Source organism: Cherax quadricarinatus, chromosome 74, assembly GCF_038502225.1.
Source record: "Cherax quadricarinatus isolate ZL_2023a chromosome 74, ASM3850222v1, whole genome shotgun sequence".
In the NCBI taxonomy this organism is placed as follows: Eukaryota; Metazoa; Arthropoda; class Malacostraca; order Decapoda; family Parastacidae; genus Cherax; species Cherax quadricarinatus.
Window position 1 is genome coordinate 6,524,350 of NC_091365.1, and position 25,552 is coordinate 6,549,901.

Sequence of the window (25,552 nt, forward strand, 5' to 3'; positions counted from 1 at the left end):
TGTTATGGAGAGAGAGAGAGAGAGAGAGAGAGAGAGAGAGAGAGAGAGAGAGAGAGAGAGGGAGGAAAGGAATGAATGAGAAAGGAAAGTAGGAAAAAGTAATATGAAGGGTAAGTCGTAGACAGGAAAGAAAGGGGAAGCCCAGAGATAGTCACAGCTTCCACTTAAATGAAAGCGTATATGTAAGCTTCCCAGTAGGATATGTTTACCTTGATATTACATCATGATTGGATGAGGACCGAGGGAGCACCTTAAGGAACATCATATCCAAAAGATTCAAACAGGACATTTAAAGATCTCAAATGACTTATTAAGCTTAAGTTAATCATAATTTACTCTGTAAAACATAAACGTTTCAAATTATGCACGAGACCTAAATGAAATCTTACATACGCTGTCTCGTAGTCTCCGCTTGTTCTTTATATTTTAAGAAACTGACCTCTTACAAGACCTCCACTTGTCCACAGTATCTTTTGAATATTTTTTAAGACTTTAAAAAGTCCAGTAAGTGATCTCCAAATACCCAGTCACTTAAATCTTTTGGAAAGAACTGAACTTTAAGGTATTTCTAGTGATATTCAAGAGACACTAAGAAGCATTTTAAAGCCTTCCTTTCGACTTCCAGGGATGTCGTCATATGATTTAGTCTGTTTCTTCATGAGCATCTTCCTCTTCGAAGTCCTCTTCGTCATCGACAGTTGCTTCCTGGTACTGCTGGTACTCTGATACCAAATCATTCATGTTGGACTCTGCTTCGGTGAATTCCATTTCATCCATGCCCTCGCCCGTGTACCAATGAAGGAAAGCCTTACGTCTGAACATAGCGGTGAACTGCTCGGAGATGCGCTTGAAGATCTCTTGAATGGCAGTGGAATTGCCGATGAAAGTGGAAGACATCTTGAGACCTCGAGGTGGTATGTCGCACACGGCTGTCTTGACGTTGTTGGGGATCCATTCAACAAAGTAAGGAGTATTCTTGTTCTGGATGTTGAGCATCTGTTCGTCGACTTCCTTCATGGACATTTTACCTCTGAAGATGGCAGCGACAGTGAGATATCGTCCGTGGCGGGGGTCGCAGGCGGCCATCATATTCTTGGCGTCAAACATTTGTTGGGTGAGTTCGGGTACATTGAGAGTCCTGTAACTGACGGCTTTGCGGGCGGTAAGAGGCGCGAATCCTGGCATGAAGAAGTGGAGGCGAGGGAATGGTACCATGTTGACAGCTAGCTTTCTGAGATCAGCGTTCAGCTGGCCGGGGAACCTGAGGCAGGTGGTGACGCCGGACATGGTGAGAGAGACCAGATGATTTAAGTCGCCGTAGGTCGGGTTCTGCAGCTTGAGGGTTCTGAAGCAAATGTCGTAGAGAGCTTCGTTGTCGATACAGTAGGTCTCGTCAGTGTTCTCAACCAGTTGGTGGACGGAGAGAGTGGCGTTGTATGGTTCAACTACAGTGTCGGAGACCTGCAACAATAAAATATGAATTAGCCACGAACAGTGACTAACGCAATGGCCTGCTAGACCGGCTTGTTATGGGTTCATGCCCCCCGTGCAGTGAGTAGTCATATATATTTATGTGTACCAATATATTTAGTGCCTTTATCTTTGCTACCTTCATCTTTCGCTTCTTAAAAATATGGCCTTTTGTTTTCCTATCACTACCACAGCTATCTAGACAAAAGCAGAAGTAGCTGGCTTGTAAACTTATAAAATCTAGCGAGGCATTTTACACAAGGAGTGGTGGAGGCTCGATCCTCTCTCCTCTAATCGCAAAACAGACACGCTACCTAAAAGTACCCACCTAACCGTAAAAATGTTACCCTTAAGTGAAAAGGGATTTGGAATCATAATCCACGTCACGACGGTTGTGCCCTGATCAGGACCAATCAAAAAGTCGCCTAAACATTAGTAGTAAATTGTTGCAGCCGGTATATTACAAGAAAGCAGTTGCAAAAAAATATTAAAAGCTAATTATTATACTTAAAAAAAAAATTAAGCATATGTATTCAAATAGGTAATTTACATAAAGGAATGGAGAGAGGAGGTAAAGAGAAGAGGGAGCAGGGGAAATGGGTAGAGGAGGATGATATGATGAAAACGTAAGGATGAACACTGCAGCAGTCCTTCCGGCCCATGCTTGGCAAGTCTTTCTCAAACCCAAACCCACTAAAATAAGGAAGAGGTGTAGAGGGAGGGAGGGAAGAAGATAGTTTGAACGAGGGAGAGAGAATAAGAGGAAAAATAAGACAAATACTGAGACGGTTACACCTGCCAAGACTAACCTTGGGTGAGGGCACAACGGAATAAGTGTTCATGATTCTGTCTGGGTACTCCTCGCGGATCTTAGAGATGAGGAGAGTGCCCATGCCCGAGCCAGTACCACCACCCAGGGAGTGTGCCAGTTGGAATCCTTGAAGACAGTCGCAGTTCTCAGCCTCCTTCCTCACCACGTCCATCACTGAGTCCACCAGCTCGGCACCTTCTGTGTAGTGACCCTTGGCCCAGTTGTTACCAGCGCCGCTCTGACCTGTAACAACCATCAACACCACGATCATAACACAACCACTGTTGCTACAACTACACCAAGTAGTTAATAAAGTAGCTACAGCTATTACTGGTACTACAAGTTCACTTACTATTACTACTAAAGAATAAAATGGCACAATACCATAACCGGAACAATACACAGATAACCTGCACATAGGAGAAACTTATGACGATGTTTCGGTCCAAGTCGGACCGAAACATCATAAGCTTCTTTCCCCTATGTGCGGATTATTAGTGTACTACTACAACTACTGCAACTACACCTATTACTCTTAAAACCACAACTACTATTGTTGCTACAAGAGCTACATAAATTACAATACTGTTACTTCAGTCACTAAAACTAATTAAAATTATTGTAAACTAGGAACTAAATCTGGCCGACGTTTCGGTCCTTCAGCACACTATCAACTCGTTATAATAGTACGTGAAGAACCAAAACATTGTCCGGTTTTCATTTCTGATTTGGGGGTTATTTGTGAATTGTTTCGCCCAGAGGTATCGGAAGAGCGAACCCGGATTCTTTCTGTTGTGGGTGAAGGGTTCTACATCTAAAATGCAACTTTCTCCATATCGTTTTGTATGAAACGCGGGAAGCTCAAGCGAGATTGTAGAGTACAGAGATTCAGCCATAGCGAATGGCTCTGTAGTGAACGGGTCAGTACGGACGTCTCCGCAACACCGAACTAACGTTGTTTTAATGTGAGCATCAGAACCTCACCAGAACTTACCAAAGACGAAGTTATCAGGCTTGAAGAGCTGGCCATAGGGTCCGGCTTTGACAGAGTCCATGGTGCCGGGTTCCAAGTCGACGAGGATGGCACGGGGAACATAGTGGTGGTAGCCGGAACCCTCGTTGAAGTAAACATTGATTCTCTCCAGCTGCAGCTCTTCGATGTCTCGGCTCACTCCCTGGTACACACCGTTGGGGTCGATGCCATGTTCGTCACTGATGATCTCCCAGAACTGTGGAGTACACGAACACATGGTTAATATCTCGTCATATCCAGACACGAAAGTGTAATCAGCACTGATCAGTGGCATAAAGTAGATATAAAAGTAGATGGTGTAGAAATGTCATGAATTATGCAGAAAAGCAAACTATCGTTGGCTTGTAATACTGAATACATTTCACTGGGTTTACTTCCTTTATAACTTGTTAGGTAAAAGTACACTTGTGTAACTATGCGAAACTTTATTGTGGCAACGTTTCGCTCTTAACAAAGCTCCTGGAGAGCGAAACATTGCCACGATAAAATGTCGCATTACTCACACATTTTCACCTAATATATTGTCGGTAATTCTACCAACATTATTACAGCATAGTTTGTGTTACTCCTACCGCCGGTCAAACCGAACCCTTACTGATAACCTATAACAGAATATAAGAGAAGTACTGTATATAACCTTACACTGAGACAGCTCAACAAGACCACTATAGATTAATGAAATATACATAATTTTTCTTAAAGTTTCTCTATTTTATTTTATTCAGTTTTATTATATAAAATTGTGAAGGGCTTATCTTGGCTAGTGTTACGATTACTCTGCTATATTTTGGTCATGTTTTTATTATACGATAACGCAACATGTTTCTTGCGTATGTGAGAGGGAGTTTGCGAGGCTGAGATAGAGGGAAGGTGACAGGGATTTTATGTGCTATCATTAAGAACACGGATATCTTTTACTAATGTTTTCTTACGCAGGCCTAATAAGGAGGAGGGAGGTGGAAATGAACTGGATATCATGAACCTCTGCATCTTACTTGTCTCTCTCTCTTTGCTAGTGTAACTTTCTCTTATGTTAAGTGTTCTCCCGACCTTCTCCCCCCTCTGCCTTGTTCCCCCAGGCCTCACCTCCCCGCTTGTGCCATGTAAGTCTCACCCCCACACCGTCGCCATGCTAGTTTTTGCTGTGTTCCACCACTGGCGTCTTTCAGTGTGTCCCGCCATAAGTACTCCCAACCTCCTGCCTTCTTACCAACTAAATATTTTCAAAAAATGCACTCGGACCAATGAGTTGACAGGTCGCTGCTAGCCTCGGTATGGTAGCTGCTAGCCTCGGAATGCTGGCTTCTGCTTATAGTTGCTGCTAGCCTCGGAATGCTGGCTTCTGCTTATAGTTGCTGCTAGCCTCGGAATGCTGGCTTCTGCTTTAGTTGCTGCTAGCCTCGGAATGCTGGCTTCTGCTTATAGTTGCTGCTAGCCTCGGAATGCTGGCTTCTGCTTTAGTTGCTGCTAGCCTCGGAATGCTGGCTTCTGCTTATAGTTGCTGCTAGCCTCGGAATGCTGGCTTCTGCTTATAGTTGCTGCTAGCCTCGGAATGCTGGCTTCTGCTTTAGTTGCTGCTAGCCTCGGAATGCTGGCTTCTGCTTTAGTTGCTGCTAGCCTCGGAATGCTGGCTTCTGCTTTAGTTGCTGCTAGCCTCGGAATGCTGGCTTCTGCTTTAGTTGCTGCTAGCCTCGGAATGCTGGCTTCTGCTTATAGTTGCTGCTAGCCTCGGAATGCTGGCTTCTGCTTATAGTTGCTGCTAGCCTCGGAATGCTGGCTTCTGCTTATAGTTGCTGCTAGCCTCGGAATGCTGACTTCTGCTTATAGTTGCTGCTAGCCTCGGAATGCTGGCTTCTGCTTATAGTTGCTGCTAGCCTCGGAATGCTGGCTTCTGCTTATAGTTGCTGCTAGCCTCGGAATGCTGGCTTCTGCTTATAGTTGCTGCTAGCCTCGGAATGCTGGCTTCTGCTTATAGTTGCTGCTAGCCTCGGAATGCTGGCTTCTGCTTTAGTTGCTGCTAGCCTCGGAATGCTGGCTTCTGCTTTAGTTGCTGCTAGCCTCGGAATGCTGGCTTCTGCTTTAGTTGCTGCTAGCCTCGGAATGCTGGCTTCTGCTTTAGTTGCTGCTAGCCTCTAACTCAAGAAGTCGTAATGACACGATTGCAAACAAACCATGGTACGGGTGGAGCTTGAAGTCGCAGCGAGTCGTGAAACTCCAGGCCAGCGTGTAAGCCACTCGGCCAGCTGGCTACAACAAGATTCGTCCAATTAGGTATATTTATACACCATAGGGAGGTTAGCATGAGTCCCACTGTGGCCACAAATGCAAGTTTTTGCAACTGAATCTCCAGCGTGTTCAAGCCCCACCCGTACCGTCTTATAACGATTTCGTGAGTCATGATGACGGCTTTGAGGGGACTTGAGCTAGAGTTCGTCATGGCTACGCTGTACAGTCGCTGCTGCCTATGGTCGCTGCTGTTATGTAGATACTAGCATCTGTATGGTCTCTGCTGCCTATAATAATAATAATATCTTTATTTACTACAAGTACATGTACAAGGTATACAGTCCTAGCTGACAACAATGACATACTACTATATAGAAAGTCCCTTGTTATGCTCCGCATTTCGGTACATTTCGGGCAAATTAGGTCAGTGTCCCAGGATGCGACCCACACCAGTCGACTAACACCCAGGTACCCATTTTACTGATGGGGAACATAGACAACAGGTGGAAAGAAACACGTCCAATGTTTCTACTCTGGCTGGGAATCGAACCCAGGCCCTCGCCGTGTGAAGCGAGAGCGTTAGCCACCAGGCCACCAGAGCTGCTGTTATGTGGATGCTAGCATCTGTATGGTAGCTACTACCGTGGTTCACCATACCACCATCACGTGTCCCTAGACACACTAGCAGGGTCCCACCCACCATACTGCCGACACCACTGAATGGGTCATATCGTGACAAAGATTCATGTCAGGATTTTTTCTCCGGACGAATAAACCATCGGCATTATGAAAGCTGCACTGTCGTAACGGTAAAATTCGTAGTGCTTTCATAACAAAGGACAAATAGGAGGTAATAAAATTTAATCCGAGGAAGAGAGGGTAGCCTCCATTATCTTGGATAAAGAGCCTTTCGCTACCACTGAGACACCTCTACAGTGGCACCAACAATAAACTACTTGATCAGGCCCTGATCCATCGGGAGGCCTGGTCATGGACCCGGCCGCGGGGGCGTTGATCCCCGGAATAACCTCCAGGTAACCTCCAGGTAATTAACTTTATTATATTTTAATTAATGTAACTACATTTAGTTAACAAAAATACTGCAGTATCTCATAAAAGAAGAATTCACTGTGAAATGTCAACGGTGGTGAGGAAAGTTGTAGATGTGTGTTACCAATACCACAGCTGAATACTTGTGATCCTTATTGGGAGGTGAAGGAGAGAAGTGGAGTGACAGAAAGTGGGAGAGAGAAAAAGTGTAGTGAGAGAGAGAGAGAGAAAGATGAAGGAAAGACGTAATAAAGCGAAACTGAGATAAGCAAGATTTATTCTAATTAATATCACTAGTTACATAAACAGAAAACGAACAATTTCTATGAAGTGGAGAACAATATATTATACAGTTAAGGTGAATGACATGTATAACTACTCTGATCTTTTTGGGATACCTTAGATAATATACACTATGTATGATATTTGTACTTATGTGTACCCGTGCTTAAACAAACTTACTAAAGCCCCTTGTTATGCACAGCATTTCGGAGATCATATCAAAAACTGCTTCACATTTTCTTTATAACCCTTTGGGCAATTTAAACTAGCCAGGCTTTTTGAGAGATGAGTTTCTTATTAAAGTTCCAGACTGGCTGGGGGATACTTAGCCATCCTGAGAGACAATTTCCCACACTCCAGGCAAACCACTAGCAAATCTTAGGACTTTCTACGCCAGAATTTGAGACACGAAACTGAAACAGAACATTGAGCCTGACAATACACAACCAGCATATAGGAGAGAGGAGCTTACAATGACGTAAATGGTCCAAGTCGGACCGTTACGTCGTCGTAAGCTCCTCTCTCCTATGTGCTGGTTATTTATATATTGTTCCAGTCACAGTACCTTTTTGTTCTTTGCATTAAGCTTCAACTGAAACTTTAATGAACTAGTTTGATAAACATTTGTCAGAGGAAATATTAATATGTAAACACAGTTTCGCCAGCGAAGATCACATACACAAGCTATGTGATGCTACCACCAGTAAAAATCACAAACCATGTGGTGTTATCCGATAAGATAACAAAGCCTTAAAGACAGTTATGATATATAAACAAGGATGGAGGAGGGGATGGAGGAGACCGTGGATGAGGAGGTGTAGGAGACTGTGAAGGAGACGGTACCACTGAGCTTGAGAAAGGTTCAGCCATGTAAGGCCGGAGCAACTTGGTACTGCACCTGTGGGCGTGTGCCCCACGCCCTCACGTGCCTGAAACTGTGGGCGTGTAGCAGCCTCGGGTGTCCACGTTGCATATTTGGATTTGTCCTTGGATGTGCAAGATGTGTGGGAGTGGGCGTGGGTTTAGGACGTTTCGGGGGTGGTTGTGGGTGTGTAAGGTGTGTGGGTGTGCGGTCTCTTGGAGGTGAAAGGCGAATGTTTTGGCGTGGGTGTAACATGTGGGTGTAGCATGTGGGCGTGGGTGGCACCCTGGTGGATGAACCATGACCAGGACGAAGGTGTGTGTGTTCAGAGTTTTATAGGTGTTCCAGGTGTGGTAGTGGTAGTAGTGATGATGGTAGTAGTGTTGTAGTATTGGAAGTTTTAGTAATGGTGGTAGTGGTGATAGTGTGGTGATGTGTGGTAGTGGTGGTAACGTGGTGATGTTAGTGGTAGTGGTGGTAACGTGATGTTGGTGGTAGTGGTGATAGTGTGGTGATGTTAGTGGTAGTGGTGGTAGCGTGGTGATGTTAGTGGTAGTGGTGGTAACGTGGTGATGTAGTAGTAGTGGTGGTAGTGTGGTGATGTTAGTGGTAGTGGTGGTAGCGTGGTGATGTTAGTGGTAGTGGTGGTAGCGTGGTGATGTTAGTGGTAGTGGTGGTAGCGTGGTGATGTTAGTGGTAGTGGTGGTAGCGTGGTGATGTTAGTGGTAGTGGTGGTAGCGTGGTGATGTTAGTGGTAGTGGTGGTAGCGTGGTGATGTTAGCGGTGGTGGTTCAGAAAATTTGTTTTAAATCTCCATATAGTGACCACGAAGCTTTGACCTTACACGAGATCACTATTTCACATTAGCGTGAAAATACAAAAAAAAAAAAAAACAGAAGTATTAACACAGAGCCAGAACCAATATGACATATGGCATTCTCTGGCACTCTGTTAGTTAAGAGCAAGAACAGAGGAGAAATGCGATAAGCCTACTAGCCTAAGATAAGTAATTGACCAACAGAAGACTAAATTGGAACAACAGACAGTGGAAAGTCATCGTCTTTTGTCAAGACAAACGTTTTAAGTACCCACGAAGTGCAGAAGTATATACAAGTGTCAGCTGATAAACAGTTAGTGAGAACAACTTTCTCTAAGATTTTCTACAGCATCCAGCAGACGGAGATGTGCTGGGTCCTTAAGTGTTTCCCATCGTCTTCAAATCATTATTATTCCGTCAGAGCAGCAGGAAGGACAGCAGGTTAATAACTAGCAATGATAGATGTAGCAAAAGTGTGGCCTGACGAGCAGATGGTCAGCAGGTGGCTATCATTGGTTCCTCACAGGTGGAGGGGGTTCAGTGCCCTGACCCAGGAGGTCGGTAGAATAAAACCCGTCTGGTGGAGACACCTCTGACTCAACACCTTCACCCTCACGTACACATCTACCTTTCTCTCGTTACCAACCATCTGCCTATATTATCTACCTGTCTCTTATATCCTTCACTCACACATCTCTTTCACCTTCCCCACCCACACGCCTACCTCTCTCTCACCTCCCCATTTATATAGCTACCTCTCTCTTAACCTCCACCGACATCTATTCTCTATTAACTTTTTTTTTGAGTAACAGCCCCTCTCAGTAAATGACCCCGATCTACGAACTTTCAGGTTACACTCTGGTCCCTCTTTATAAACTTTTGGCCGAATCATTTGTGGTTCTCTTTCCTTCAGCTAGTAACTTAGTGTCCCGCTACACACCATCACAAGCACAACCACAACAAACCAGTGGAACACGAGGCTCAAAAAAAAAAGTTATTAAATCCTTGGCGACGAGTCTAGCAAACTTCACTCAAGCTAAACTTTATTCCTAGATAGGGTCGAGCAATTTAGTCAGCTTCGGCTTACCACTGTACACCCGGTAATTTATTATTATACTCATGGAGAAGCTCTAAACCCTACCAAGGGAACTGGGAGGTAGTCAGATTTTCAAGGAAGGGTACCTTCATTCATCCTTCGTAATCTTTGTTTTATCTCAGGAGCGCAATCCTTCAGTCTACGTTCAAGTCCTTCATTAATACTGTTTACATCTTTAAAGGAAAGGTGCCTTGATGCTGGTGGGCTCTTGGGTCAAGAGCCCTGGGTATGTTGGTGCAACAGCGTAATGAATGCTGGGCAACGAGAGGTGAAAATCCCAAATGAGACAATGGTGCTCTGTACATTTCGACTTGCTGAACAAGGACCTCGGCTGGACTTCGTAATATCGACTATAAGTCTTCCTCCTTTTTTGTCTCCTGTGGGATTTTCTCTCCCAATACTAGGACATCTGTACTGTAGGGATGTTTCGTCAACTAGTGGTTTGATAAAACCACTGACTGGTGAAACGTCTTCACAATAAAGATACCCAAATGTTGCACATATATCTGATTCATCTGCTTGTGGGTTTTGTAAAATATTAATGTAATTCAACTGACTTTAAGGCGTTACAGAAGAAATTATTGAAGACTTCAGACACTGTGTCTCCTTTTTGTGTTAACAGACCTTGAGGAGATTCCCTCAAGCAGTGACACATATTATGACGCAGATAACATTATCAGGTTGAAGCAGAACTGCTTTTTGTCGTGCAGGAAGTGTGTGTGTGTGAGAGAGAGAGAGTGTGTGTGTGTGTATTCCTTAAACACACACACACACACACACACACATAAGGGAGATGCAGCAGGATATAAATTTATTCCATCACTTGCGGGTAATACCCTCATCCGGCGGTCACTGAGTGTGTAAACACAGAATAAACATCCCCATGAGAGGAACACGGGAGAGGGACATAAGGATTTTAAAAATGTATACGGCATGTAGAATACGTTAATCTTTAAGTGTATGTGTATGTGTGTGTGTGTGTGTGTGTGTGTGTGTGTGTGTGTGTGTGTGTGTGTGTGTGTGTGTGTGTGTGTGTGTGTGTGTGTGTGTGTGTGTGTTTGTGTGTGTGTGTGTGTTTGTGTGTGTGTGTGTGTGTGTGTGTGTTTCCTGGAAAACAAACGCCCACTAACAAGAGCTTTCTGTCTCCAATGCAGAAAACGAGTTTATCGGGACGCCCTCCCATACCCCCAAGAAGCCTGTGTGGGTTCATAGTGTGGAAAAACTTCAGTACAAGTGCCCAAAAGGGAAAACATGAGATGCTTGCTTGCTTGACTTGGGAGCAGGTGATTGTCCATTGCTCTGGTGAGAGCCCTGACAGCACTAAATAAGGCTCGAGGCTTAGCCAACTACACCTGTTGCTCGGGCACCTAGTCTGCCCACACTCCTTATTCCATGGTTACTCATCCACGCCCCCAAGACCTTGTTCACTCACCCACGCCCTCTGCTCCATGCTCACAAACACTGTTGTACAAAATTACTAGACAACACCATTGTGCCTGAAAAACTAGCTGCAAGTAACCTAGATCAATAAACACACCTAAGAGAACTCCACAGACTCGGTGCAAAGCTCGCCTTGAGCCAATGAGATATAAGATTTTTAACCAGGAGGGTTAACTACCCAGGATAACATAATAAAGTCAGTGCGTCATTGGGGACTGTCTGTCTTATTTCCATTGGGGGTCCCTTCTCCCCCAGGATGCCACCCACAACAGTCGACTAACATCCAGATACCTACTTACTGCTAGGTGAACAGAGGCAGCAGGAATACGGAAACATACCCAGCGTTTAATCCGTGCTGAGGCAAGATCCCCCGGTCCCTCAGTATGTGAGATTAGGACGCTACCAACCGAGCTAAGAGCACACAAAATAGGTACCAGAGTCTTCTGGCAGTAACTAAAATATTTACAACCAATGAGAAACTAATCGGAAGCATCGCAATCGGAATACGAATCAGAAATCATATACAAGCTCTTATTCATCCCTATTCCTTATGTCATGGTATATACACCGAAGGACGTGTATATATATATATATATACAGGAAAGAGTAAGGTTATGAGGATAACAAAAAGATTAGGTGGTGAAAGACTGGATATCAAATTGAAGGGAGAGAGTATGGAGGAGGTAAATGTATTCAGATATTTAGGAGTGGACGTGTCAGCAGATGGGTCTATGAAGGATGAGGTGAATCATAGAATTGATGAGGGGAAAAGGGTGAGTGGTGCACTTAGGAGTCTGTGGAGACAAAGAACTTTGTCCGTGGAAGCAAAGAGGGGAATGTATGAGAGTATAGTTGTACCAACACTCTTGTATGGGTGTGAAGCATGGGTGATGAATGTTGCAGCGAGGAGAAGGCTGGAGGCAGTGGAGATGTCATGTCTAAGGGCAATGTGTGGTGTGAATATAATGCGGAGAATTCGTAGTTTGGAAATTAGGAGAAGGTGTGGGATTACCAAAACTATTATCCAGAGGGCTGAGGAGGGGTTGTTGAGATGGTTCGGACATGTTGAGAGAATGGAATAAAACAGAATGACTTCGAGAGTGAATAAATCTGTAGTGGAGGGAAGGCGGGGTAGGGGTCGGCCTAGAAAGGGCTGGAGGGAGGGGGTAAAGGAGATTTTGTGTGCGAGGGGCTTGGACTTCCAGCAAGCGTGCCTGAGCGTATTTGATAGGAGTGAATGGAGACAAATGATTTTTAATACATGACGTGCTGTTGGAGTGTGAACAAAGTAACATTTATGAAGGGATTCAGGGAAGCCGGCAGGCCGGACTCGAGTCCTGGAGAGTTTACATGGAGTTTACCTGGAGAGAGTTCCGGGGGTCAACGCCCCCGCGGCCCGGTCTGTGACCAGGCCTCCTGGTGGATCAGAGCCTGATCAACCAGGCGGTTACTGCTGGCTGCACGCAAACCAACGTACGAGCCACAGCCCGGCTGGTCAGGAACCGACTTTAGGTGCTTGTCCAGTGCCAGCTTGAAGACTGCCAGGGGTCTGTTGGTAATCCCCCTTATGTATGCTGGGAGGCAGTTGAACAGTCTCGGGCCCCTGACACTTATTGTATGGTCTCTTAACGTGCTAGTGACACCCCTGCTTTTCATTGGGGGGATGTTGCATCGTCTGCCAAGTCTTTTGCTTTCGTAATGAGTGATTTTCGTGTGCAAGTTCGGTACTAGTCCCTCTAGGATTTTCCAGGTGTATATAATCATGTATCTCTCCCGCCTGCGTTCCAGGGAATACAGGTTTAGGAACCTCAAGCGCTCCCAGTAATTGAGGTGTTTTATCTCCGTTATGCGCGCCGTGAAGGTTCTCTGTACATTTTCTAGGTCAGCAATTTCACCTGCCTTGAAAGGTGCTGTTAGTGTGCAGCAATATTCCAGCCTAGATAGAACAAGTGACCTGAAGAGTGTCATCATGGGCTTGGCCTCCCTAGTTTTGAAGGTTCTCATTGTCCATCCTGTCATTTTTCTAGCAGATGCGATTGATACAATGTTATGGTCCTTGAAGGTGAGATCCTCCGACATAATCACTCCCAGGTCTTTGACGTTGGTGTTTCGCTCTATTTTGTGGCCAGAATTTTTGTACTCTGATGAAGATTTAATTTCCTCGTGTTTACCATATCTGAGTAATTGAAATTTCTCATCATTGAACTTCATATTGTTTTCTGCAGCCCACTGAAAGATGGAGATGGGAAGTACAGTTCCTGCACTCTGAAGGAGGGGTGTTAATGTTGCAGTTTTATAACTGTAGTGTAAAGCACCCCTCTGGCAAGACAGTGATGGAGTGAATGATGAAAGTTTTTTTTTCGGGCCACCCTGCCTTGGTGGGAATCGGCCGATCTGTTAATAAAAATAATATATATATATATATATATATATATATATATATATATATATATATATATATATATATATATATATATATATATATATATATATATATATATATATATATATAGTACTTAATCTCTATCTAAGGTTTTACAGTATCCTTGCTTGGTGTGAACAGGTAACAAGAGCCTCAATGATCCTCATGTGTTTGATGTTTTCTAAACCTAAACAAACAAGCAAATTCTCGATTGGAAAACTTCTGATATACTTTGTGTATAAACTTCAGAGATACACACTATATATGTCTTCGTTAGCAAGACTACGTTCGTTGTTGAATAACACTTACTGCCTTGTGACACATTAGTAATTGATCTGACGTGAATGAGCATATTGTGAAAGTAACTCATGCATATTATTATTATTATTATTATTATTATTATTATTATTATTATTATTATTATTATTATTATTATTATTACTATTATTATTATTATTTGGAAGCGCTAAATCCGTATTTTGAATCACGGAGCAGGGGCGGGTGGGAGATAAGATTTGATCCTAGGAAAGGAAGGGTAGCTCCAACTTTGGATCAAGAGCTTTTCATTAGCATAAAGGAGGACTAATGACAGGAGACTTAGTTTTAAGGGAAAGGGGTTAAGGTCCAAAGACCTCACCAGTCTTTAAGACATAATATACCAATACTTTAAACACCAAAAGGTCTTTACTCTTTAAAACAGGGAGGTTACCCCTCAGTGTATTTACACTGAAGAGAAAACTCCCTGTATATAAGCTTAAAAAATACCAGTGTATATACGTAAAAACATATCCCAATGTACTTATATACACAAGTATACGTCTCAGTGTATTTATATAGAGAAAAACCACCACGCTTGTATATACACTGGGGTACATACCTGTCAGTGTATATATTCTGATATAAAGCTTGAAAATAATAATGCTAGCCAACTACCTGTGTCAGATGTAGTAAATTTTCAACATCCACTGACAGCCTTACGAAATAAAATTACTGGTTTTAAGAATATATGCGCCAAGAAGGAATCTGTCTCTCACACACACACACACACACACAATACATATATATATATACATATATATATATATATATATATATATATATATATATATATATATATATATATATATATATATATATATATATATATATATATATATAAATCCCTATTTTAGAAATTAAAGTATATTTTGTTGGTATACAGACTACATGCAGCCTTAATGACCCTCGTGTGGTCGATAGGTTTTAAGTCCAATAAGCCTGTAAGGTAAATTAGGGCGTTACTCCTCCCTCCGGCAGGTGCCTGACCCCACTGTCAACATGGTAACTTATATGTCACAAGCTCCTAATGACCCTCACTAGGTTCCCCATTTGTTTTTTTTCATCTCAGTCCCCCGGGATAGGAAGAATGGAGAGAGAGAGAGAGAGAGAGAGAGAGAGAGAGAGAGAGAGAGAGAGAGAGAGAGAGAGAGAGATAAGAGGATTCAAAGGTCATAGTCACAGATGTTTATACCGGTCCCCTGACCCTCCTCCTCCTTCTCCTTCTCCTCCATCCCAGGAAATACTTTCACGACCACCTGTACCTAAAAATTACTTAATTGCTACTTATAAATTACGTTTAATTGAATACACGCACTCCACGGTGCACTAAAAGCAGTAGGATGAGAAATCCATACATGAATTCTTCCCCTGAATTACTAACCCCGAGGGTTGATACCCTGACATAACCCAAACACAGAGCCAAGCAGTGTGGTTTCTTTTCGTTGTGGTCAATGGGTCCTTTTCCCCACAAGTCTTATGTACCTATTTACAACTAGGTGAACAGGGACAGCAGGTGTTATGAGACTTACCCACCCGTCTCGCCTAGCCCAAGATTTAACCCGGGTCCTGTCGACTGTGAGCCGAAAGTTCTACCGATGAGCTTCAGGTGTTAAATTAGCTTATAAGAACGTTTATGTTTAAGCTATTTTTAAAGTTGCCCAAAAGCACAACACATCGTTAAGAGAAAAGATTTTAGACAATGTTTCAGTCAGACCTGGACCATTATAAAGCTACGACTGATCGTTAATTGTGTTCCAGTTACGGTATTGTAGGTTAGTTGTGAGCTGTTCCAGTCACGGTATTATAGGTTAGTTGTGAACTGTTCCGGTCACGGTATTGTGGGTTGTGAGCTGTTCCAGCCAGGGTATTGTAGGTTAGTTGTGAACTGTTCCGATCACGGTATTGTGGGTTGTGAGCTGTTCCAGCCAGGGTATTGTAGGTTAGTTGTGAACTGTTCCAGTCGCGGTATTGTAGGTTAGTTGTGAGCTGTTCCAGTAGCGGTATTGTGGGTTAGTTGTGAGCTGTTCCAGCCACGGTATTGTAGGTTAGTTGCGAACTGTTCCAGTCACGGTATTATAGGTTAGTTGTGAACTGTTCCAGTCACGGTATTGTGGGTTAGCTGTGAACCGATCCTGCCACGGTATAACTTGTCTGCCCAAAATATTTGATTCAAGTAAGAGAGTATTTATGTTTTTGATATATAACGTACATTTATTTACAATGGTCTTTATGACACACAGATGTTATAAGCACATAAAAAGTACATTGTGTAGATTTAGCCTAAGATAACCCAGCAACCCACTGTGGCTATTTCCACTGGGATCCCACTGGAAAACCCTAGGATACTCCACACATGAGCAATTAGTTACATGTGCAACATCTGGATATCTTTAATTGAAGACGTCTCGCTAACCAGTAGTTTTATCAGTTCAAAAAGAGATGATATACGAAGATAAGGTAATCAGTCCCTCAGCCCAGGAGCCGGAGTCTAAGCCCTTATTGTGTCGGTATTATATAGCATTATTGTAACGATACTCGACCCATGTTAAGTATGTCTTGTAACCTGGAACCAGTTCCCAGGTGCCCCGAACCCACCGGTCCATATATGGGGGTTCGGAGCTCGGGACATTTAAACCCGACTATTAAAACTGTTTAAAAACCAGTTTTGCCCGAGAGAACTAACGAAAGAGCCTTTGTTAGTGTAAGACCTGACTACCATGGGATAGTAGGCCTACTGTATTTAAATAAGATTCGTTAGGAAACAAGATAAACATTTCTTTATACGGGTCTTAGTCATACGATGACTTGCCACAGTAGCTTTTGGTCATCTGACTTACGATGACTTACCCATCCACCCCTTTAAATAATTTTTTATTGTAGTGTTTCTCTATTCTTATGTTATTAAGAGCATTTATTCATGAAATTGGAGCTACCCTTCCCATCTTTTTATTAAACCCCATTATTTTCTATTTTCCACATGCTGTATTGCTCCTGCGAGTATAACGCATCCATAATTATCATACAAACAATAATAATGCTGTTAGGTTTTTTCTGAGAAAATACGAAAATTTCTGCTGACGATGGTCTTCGGCCATGTGATGACATATTTATCCGCGCTTTTACTCATATGATCGAGGCCTTTTCCTGGTTTGCCGGGTCACTCCGTAAAGATCACATTTTAGGTCGTGGTGGCAGCTTTTCCAATCCATATGTATTACCTGGAGTGAGTTCATACAAAGGATCACCACATAGTTGTGTTCGACAGTTACATTACCAAGTGCATCAAGTTTCAGAAAGATCTCCAAACGATGTAAGCTGTTAGGGACCCTATAAACCACAATAAGAGCATCCGGGATCGGAAAGGGCTCGATACGGTGTAAACTGTTAGTGGCTCTATAAACCCACAACAAAAGCATCGAGCTTCAGAAGTCGGTAACGACTCGACGAGACTACACAGCCCCAGCAGCATTCTTCACGACCTTTACAGCCTAATTTCACACTTAACTCCCATAACAGCCGTCACATATTTCAAACAATTTAGATTACAGATGCGTTGTTTGCTACACGCAAGCCACAGATTAGTAAAAAGTAGTTTTATAGCCTCAACTCCACTGTACCTACAAAATACACATACACACAGCGAAGGGGTGGGGCCAGGAGCTGTGACTTGACCCCTGCAACCACAAATAGGTGAGTACACACACACACACACAAAAAAAAAACACGAACAGTTGAGGAAGTATGTGGAATTTTACGATGATTGCTGTAGTCTTCTACTTCGATCGTGGAAGTCATTTTCTCTCTCTCTCTCAGGGGCTAGGGAATTGGACCTGTGCTCCAGATTCTTGAATATTAACTTTGAATGTCTTCCATTTCCCCGGCGCGCTATATGACCCCTATCAATAAGTGTCAGGGGCCCAAGACTGTTCAACTGCCTCCCAGCATACATAAGGGTGATTACCAACAGACCCCTGGCTGTCTTCAAGCAGGCACTGGACAAGCGCCTAAAGTCGGTACCTGACCAGCCGGGCTGTGGCTCGTACGTTGGATTGTGTGCAGTCAGAGTAAGAGCCTGGTTGATCAGGCCCTGATCCACCATGAGGCCTGGTCACAGACCGGGCCGCTGGGGCGTTGACCCCCGGAACTCTCTCCAGGTCAACTCCAGCTATGGTTTAACACTGCCCATGTAAATTTATAAGCGTTATCACCAACATGATGGAGGTAATGAGAGAGAGCAAACTACTAGGTACAGTAAGGCAGCGAGGCCTAAGTTCAGCTGTTTTTAAGACAAGTTTTGCCAGCCTGGCCTCGTTGGCAAGAATTGTTTTGAAAAAAAAAAAGTTGATTTCGTATTATTTTTTTCTGTAATCGTAAATCAGTCGACACACCAAAAAATAAATATTTTTATTTAATGATTATTATAATCAAGCGTTAAACCCCTATGGGTCTTACAGCGCTGTATTTAATGATAAATAATACTAAACTATTATATTGCCTTAGTATTAAGCTATTTCAAGTTATTAGTTCTATTAATATTATTTAGTATTATTGTATTCAAGGGGAAGCTCTAAATTCGTAGGGACCGTACAACGCCTGGGAAATGGGAAATAATCAGGGCTGATCCAAGAAAGGGTAGAACAGGTCCAATACATTGGTTCAAGAGCCCTTCAACATCCTGTATTATTACTATTAGTGGAATGCAATGATCGCTTTGCCAATTGTCATATATTTTCATTTAATGTTCAATAAGTCTTTAATTACGTTAATAAACTAATTATTTAGAATGACTACGCTTGGCTCATTTTTTTCGGTGAACGTTAAGCAATAAACCAGTTTCATATAAGTAATTTAGTCTCAGGTGATTAGGCAAAGTGCCCAGGAATAGGTATTATGATCTTTAGTTACTAGAGTTATTCATGTAGTTAGCTTCGAGTGTAGACGGATCAATCACTGGAGCGAAGGCAGGACTGTTGCTCGACATGCTAGTAAGTTTATTCAGGTGCAGGTACACTTAAATACATTTTTTTTTATGATTATTTGCCGGTATTCTCCCGGCCCGGGTCTTTTCCAAGTAGTGGTGACCCGGCAGAACCTTTTATACCGACGGCTGGTGTCCCACAAGGTTCTTGTCTCAGTCCACTTCTGTTTAACATTTATGTGAATGACCTTCCTCAACCAGAGTTTAATGACACAATTGTGACACAGTTTGCAGATGATGTTATTCATGTCGTCTCATCAACTCCAGTAACAGGAAAATACAAGTATGAGAGAGTCATAGAAAAAATGAATATTGAACTTCGTCGAACATCTAATTGGGAGAAGAAATGGAGAATTATGACTAATCCTGACAAGGTCCTTGTTAGCACGATAGGATGTTTTGCATCAACCATCGAAGATAAAGGGGGTATCTCCATCAGAGGTACACCTGTAGCCATTAAAAACCCTAACAAGATCTTGGGATATGAAATAGACAGGCTGCTCCACTCAACATCTCATGTAACTAAAAAGATCAACACAGCCAAAGCCGGTCTTAGCAGACTCTTTCGATTCAATCAAGCCCCTCAACATGTCAAAAAACATCTGTATAAAATGATAATAAGACCTATACTTGAATACCCTTGTGTCCCAATGTCATTAACAACAAAGACCAACATGCTACGGTTACAAAGGGTCCAGAATAGAGCTCTTCGCTTTATTACAGATACCAGGAGGAGAGACAGAGTTAAAATGGCAGATTTACACACACAGCAAGACATTACTGCCATAAATGTACGCATTGACACTCTAAAAAAGAAACAACTTTATACAATGCAAGAACTATACATGCCAGATAGAGAACATCCTATACAAGTGATAAATACCACCGATTACACCATCAATACTCCGCCTCACAGGACTCAAAGAATGACTCTCCCACAGAGGGTTCGTCGTTTTATTCATAAAGATGATTACCCTCGACCCATGATTTTGAGTAACTTACCTGACGAAGAAGATTGGATACCACCAGAACCCTTCTATGTATACTGAGAAAATCATCGCCCCCAATTAGGGAGACATCTTAAATAACTTTCTAATGTAAAATTATGCTATTGACTATTGTTGGACACCACCATTAAGAAGCTATTGTCACGAACTTATAAACTGGCCAGAAAATCATTGCCTTTCCTGTCGTATAAATATCTGTTGTGCAACTGCAAAAAAAAAAAAAAAAAAAAAAAAAAAAAAAAATGCAATTGCAACTTGTATAATTACTACCAATTCAGAGTCATGTAGTTATATACCTATTATATCTATGTGACTCTGATGGGTTAGTATTATACCTCTTAAAGAATACCTTATTAAATCACATACACATTTTAATTTGCACCAAAGTGGTTGGGCCACTTACCTTTAATATCCTACCTCTCCCCCCCTCCCACCCTTTTCCAATATTTCCATCCTTACCCATCCTTCTTCCTTACCCATCTTACCAAAGCTCTGGTCATCAGATCAAGATCAAGAGGCCTTGGCTCCCTATCTGGGGAGTGTCTCGAGACTTAAGTCTCCCATGGGAGGAGGGACAAGTACCTCCTCATCTTTGGGACCAAGTGTCCCCAGGCCTAGCACTTAAATACAGTTACATAAATTATCATATATAGCAGCATATGTGTAGATTACCTACGATAACCCCCCAAAAAAAAGTCAGTGGCTTATTTCCATTGAGGTAGAAATGCCTAGCATCTCTACCCTCCTGTAACTCATACCTGCACGAACACGCACACACACAGTGTAGTGAAATCAGGATCCATACATAGCTTTAAGAAGAAGTACGATAAGGCTCTTTGAGCCGGGAATGGACCTAGCAGCGATCAGCGAAAAGGCGGAGCCAAGAGCTGTGAACTGACCCCTGCAGTCACATATACATAGGTGAGTACAGTCTCCTACTGTAACCAAACATATGGAGAGTACAGCTATTATCCTAAATCTGAATTAGTGTTCTTTCAGTTCAAGAGGATGTTTTTCTTGGATTATTTTTATTAATTTATTCACATAAAGCATTGAAGTTGTAGAGGTCACACTGTGCCTGAGGAACGGGGGGTAACAAAATACGATCAAAGGCACTCCCACTGGAGAGTTAATTTATGTAGAATTATTCACAAGGGGCAGCCGCCTATTTTCTGACTCCTGCTGTGCCATCACTATTATATATACATGAAAGTCCTAAATCCTAATGTGTCACACAGCGCTAAACGGCCTGTGGAAAATCGCATGCATTCATTTTTTTTTTTGTTAGTCTTTCTGTGAAAAAATATATAGACTTCATTAGAGGATCCCTGTTATGTATGTAAACACAAGAAGACACCTTCAACCTTGAAACTGTCTCTACGTTTCGCTCTCTGTGCAATTATACATTGAGAAATGTTTGCCTGACATGCATATGTCGTGCCATGATTACTGTGCATCATTTGTAAATCTGAGACATTTTCCTTATATAGCAGTCACTGCAGGCTTGAGAATTTTCGTCAAATAACCCTGATTATTTATAGAATACACTGTTTGTGTATATTCCACAATGTCCACGAAACAACAATTTTCGTAAAATTAGGATTCAAATGTATTTCTTGCAATATATGTGATTGTATGTATTAAGTCCATTTCGGTAAATGCATGTTGTGTGTATTATTAGTATTAATTACTACTACTAGTAGTATTAAATTCATGAGGAAAAACCACGCAAGATTTTGATCAAAGGAAGGGAAGTATATCTTAATTTCTTCGAATAAGAGCCCTTCACCGGCATCAGGCCCCTCCCTGCCCTTCACGGGAGGTACCCTTCCCTTTACGGGAGGTATCCTGCCCTTCGAGGGCGGTACCCTGCCCTTCAACGGAGGTACCCTGCCCTCAAGGGAAGTAGCCTACCCTTCACGGGAGGTACCCTGCCCTTCAAGTGAGGTACCATAGTCCTAATCGTTTCCTCTCCAGTAAGAAACAGACTTCTCTGTGTCTACTTTGTCGCTGCTCCAAAGTATGTGTCAGAATCATGTGTACTTAACCAGGTTGTTACCTTTATGCCAGTGAGGGGCTCTTGCTTCAAGGAAGTAAACCTATGCTTCCCATGGATCAAACATCATTGCCTTCCAAACCATGCGCTGTATGACCCCTAAGAGTTCAGGTTTTTCCTTTTGATAATAATAATAATAATAATAATAATAATAAAGCTGTGGCTGCAGATGAACCTCAAGTCTGCATCGATAAAGTGGTGTGTGAGACAGAGAGAGAAAGAAAGAGAAAGGAAGGGAAGCTACCATTAGTAGTTACAGGAAGAGAGGTATTTCGAGTCCATCTTCAGCATTTACTCTAGTCATGATTTTCTTAAGATTCCAGTGGTCGTAGCACATAATTCTTCTCTTTGAATCATATGAGCATAAGACCATGAGAATGAAGGACCACTGCAGTAGGCCTGTTGGCCCATGGTAAACAGGTTCAACTCTCACGTCCAACCTATAAAGCTATCCGAAGTTCTTGCCTCAATGACGTTACCTGGGAGTTTGTTTCACTCTATAACTAATACCAAACCAAGCCCACCGTAGCTATATCTCCTAGTTGTGACGAAATATTTTATAATTTTTTTTCTGTTTTTCTTTCTCAATAGTTTGGATGATGTTTTCTCATGTTCCTGTTTTGCATGCGTGTGAGCACAATAAACAGTAAACATCTCACTGTCCCTGAACCAAATCTCTTCTACCATGAAGGCAATATTTACCTGCTTAGATTTTATTATTGTTACCCTGCAATACACATGAATTATGGCTGCATTTACGTAAATCATGTAGATATCAGGCATAAATTACCAGCTGTGTATCGCTGCACAGCATTCCTTGGCGTTACAGAGACATTAATATATACGATGCAGGCATGCAGGCCCGGCACAACAAAGCCGTCAATATGCAGGTGTGTTGCACCTCTGTGTCGTGGAATAAAGTAGGTCTCAAGATTAAGGTATTCTGGAATACAGCTGAACTCAAGGAGTCATTGTCTTGCCGGATGGGTTCATTCTCTCGCCTATAGGGATTCGTTATGTCGCTTTTGGGTTAACTGTTTTAGTTTGAGGGGTTTATTGTGTCGTCTGCTGGGTTAATTACCTCACCTTTTAGCATTTCTTGTCAAACTTCCAGGGTTCATTTAAGCGCTTCCTGGGGTTCATTATCTCGCCTTCTGGGGTTCATTATATCGTTTTCCGGGTTCATTAGTGAAGGTAAACAAAACAAGCTGCCATCTAGTTCCGCTTGTCTGCACTCCCTCTCGTGAAGAAAAGAGCCACACACCAGAACGAGCTTTTATACGAATACAACACAAGAACGAAAGAGCGCTGCAGTAGGCCTAATGGCCCATGTTAGGCAGGTCCAGTTCACACTCACTCATGTACTCATCCAACCTACATTTCAAGCTACCCAAAAGGTTGGCATCAGTGGCGCTACCTAGAGTTTATCCCTCTTATCTACAACTTTGTTGCCAAACCAATACAGAACGAAAACAACTTAATGTGTTGTCTTCACTGTTTACGGCAAGAAATTCGAGTGACACTCTCACTGGTGTTATTGATGGTGTTATCGTGAGTCATAGTAAGCGAAGGTTGTGCTATATAAACACCAACGCACTCATATTTTTCCAGAGGGTGGTTTTATCGTGAATTAGTCTTTGTTGTGCTTCCGCCAGTGGTTGTGTAGAACTTCTGGGCTTCCCACAGCCAGCACCCACACCTCACCGCCCGCCCATGCTTCACCGCCCGCCCACACCTCATTATACGCCCATACTTACCCACACCTTCCTGCCTGTACACACCTCCCTTGACGCCCATACATGTTAAGATTCACTCCTATGTTGGGTAGGCTACCTAAAAGTAAGATTCATTCTTTGTACATTAGGATAAAATTTACTCCTTGTATTACGTTATGATTTATTCGTTGTATGTTAAGGAAATACTCCCCTTAAACGCTAATAAAACTCCCTTAACTCACAAAAATCTAAATCATGCACGTTGTGGCTGAACACTATTGATTACACTAGACACCGAGGCAGCAATTTCGGTAATATCCTAACGTAGTGTTCCCAGGGGCATAAACACTAACTAATAATACGAAGTTTGGCCCTTCACGGGAGGTGCCCAGATGCTGGTGAAGGGCTCTTGATCCTTGGAATCTGAGCTACTCTCCCCTTCTTGGGATCAAACATGATAACCTCTCATTCCCCCCAGCACTGTATGATCCACATAATTTTATATAATAATGCGAAGTTTGGAGAAAATACATCGAATACTTTAGGAGAATTGGAAGATATGGCTGCCGGTCTCCCAGATGCCATCTGGTCGAGTGCCACTAAGGTTGTGGTCGACAGGGAAAGCATCGAGAGCTCCGTCTCTTCAGGTCTGTATAACTAAGGCAGGGAGAAGGAAGTGCCATACCACGTAACCTTGTAATTTGTAATACCACTGAGGACTGCCCATGACTGAACGAAAGCTTATGGGAAATGAAACACGGGTGCGCATCTATAGACGCAACTGCTGCGTGCAGTTTAAGTGCAAAATATTTTTATGCCACGGTTGAGAGGATATAAGAATATTATATACTTAGCTATTTATAACTGCATGCAGAGAAAAGTATATCTAATTTATTAAACTTAAGTGTTTAAACTATAACTTTACGACTGTATCGAATTCAAAAAGGCAATACTAATTGTTTGCTCTCAAATATTCGACACACATTAAATAAATGACATTATTATTATAGTCATGGGGAAACCCTAAGCCGGTAGGGATTATAATCCCCTGGGAAATGAAAGGCAATCAAATTCGATTCAGGAACGTAGAGGGCAGATGCAATTCTTTCGACCAAGACCTCTTCACCGGCATCAAAGCTCCATGAAGGCATCATAAATGCAGATTTAAACTGACAGTAATGTGTTGTACTTACTTTGGATCCGATTTGGTTACCGCACTGGCCAGTCTGCAGGTGTAGGATCTCCCTCATGGTGCGTGTGTGTTGCTCTGCCTCGACTAGACTAAAATAACTAGGACCCGACCTCTGGTCTCGTGTTGACTGGAGGGAGTCGGGCGGTGAAGTGTAAGGCAGAGGGATCCCAGGCTACCACGATACACTCACTCCTGCCCACCCCTTCCCTCAACACACCCATGGAACCCACCCACGGTTCTCCCCCACCTGATACCTCCTCTCCTAACCCCCCACAATACCAATCCCTCCCCTTAAATCCTTTCCATAACCCCTCCTCTCTCCAAGGATTCTCCAACCTTTACCCTAACTCCTCTCCTAACCTCTCCAACCCCCTATCCTGACTCCTCCCTTACCATACCGAGTCTGCCCCAGTCCTCCCCACAACCCATCTAAATATGCCCCTCCCCATGTCTTCCTCCCACAGTCATGCACAAACATAATTTTCACTTTTAAACCCCACTTCAAGGGTGGGGGGGATACCTTGCTGTTAATGAACTGGAGACATCCCCCTCTTACATGAATCAAACCTGATTACTCCTATATTTAAATAATAATAATAATAATTAAACACCCTTGGTTAAGGATGCCTTAATCCCTAAAATATAGAACATGGTATTTTATTTGGGTTTAAAGGGATTTAGATAAGCTCTCAATGTATATTTATTGAGAGATGCACACTTCTGAGTACATTCGAGTATAACTTTTAGGAAAGTACGTATTTTAAGTCTCTCTGAGCT

The 25,552-nt window shown here is 42.7% G+C and overlaps 1 protein-coding gene across 1 annotated transcript; it reads right to left on the bottom strand.

The window, feature by feature from the left end:
• On the bottom strand, window positions 1–24,936 carry LOC128700198 (tubulin beta-1 chain). Its single transcript, XM_053793250.2, has 4 exons — window positions 24,777–24,936; window positions 3,276–3,510; window positions 2,280–2,524; window positions 1–1,461 (listed from the first exon to the last, which is right to left on the bottom strand). The coding sequence occupies exons 1-4, from the start codon at window positions 24,831–24,833 to the stop codon at window positions 643–645; spliced, it is 1,356 nt and encodes a 451-aa protein (XP_053649225.1). The 5' UTR covers window positions 24,834–24,936; the 3' UTR covers window positions 1–642.
• Between the last annotated feature and the right edge of the window lie 616 nt (window positions 24,937–25,552).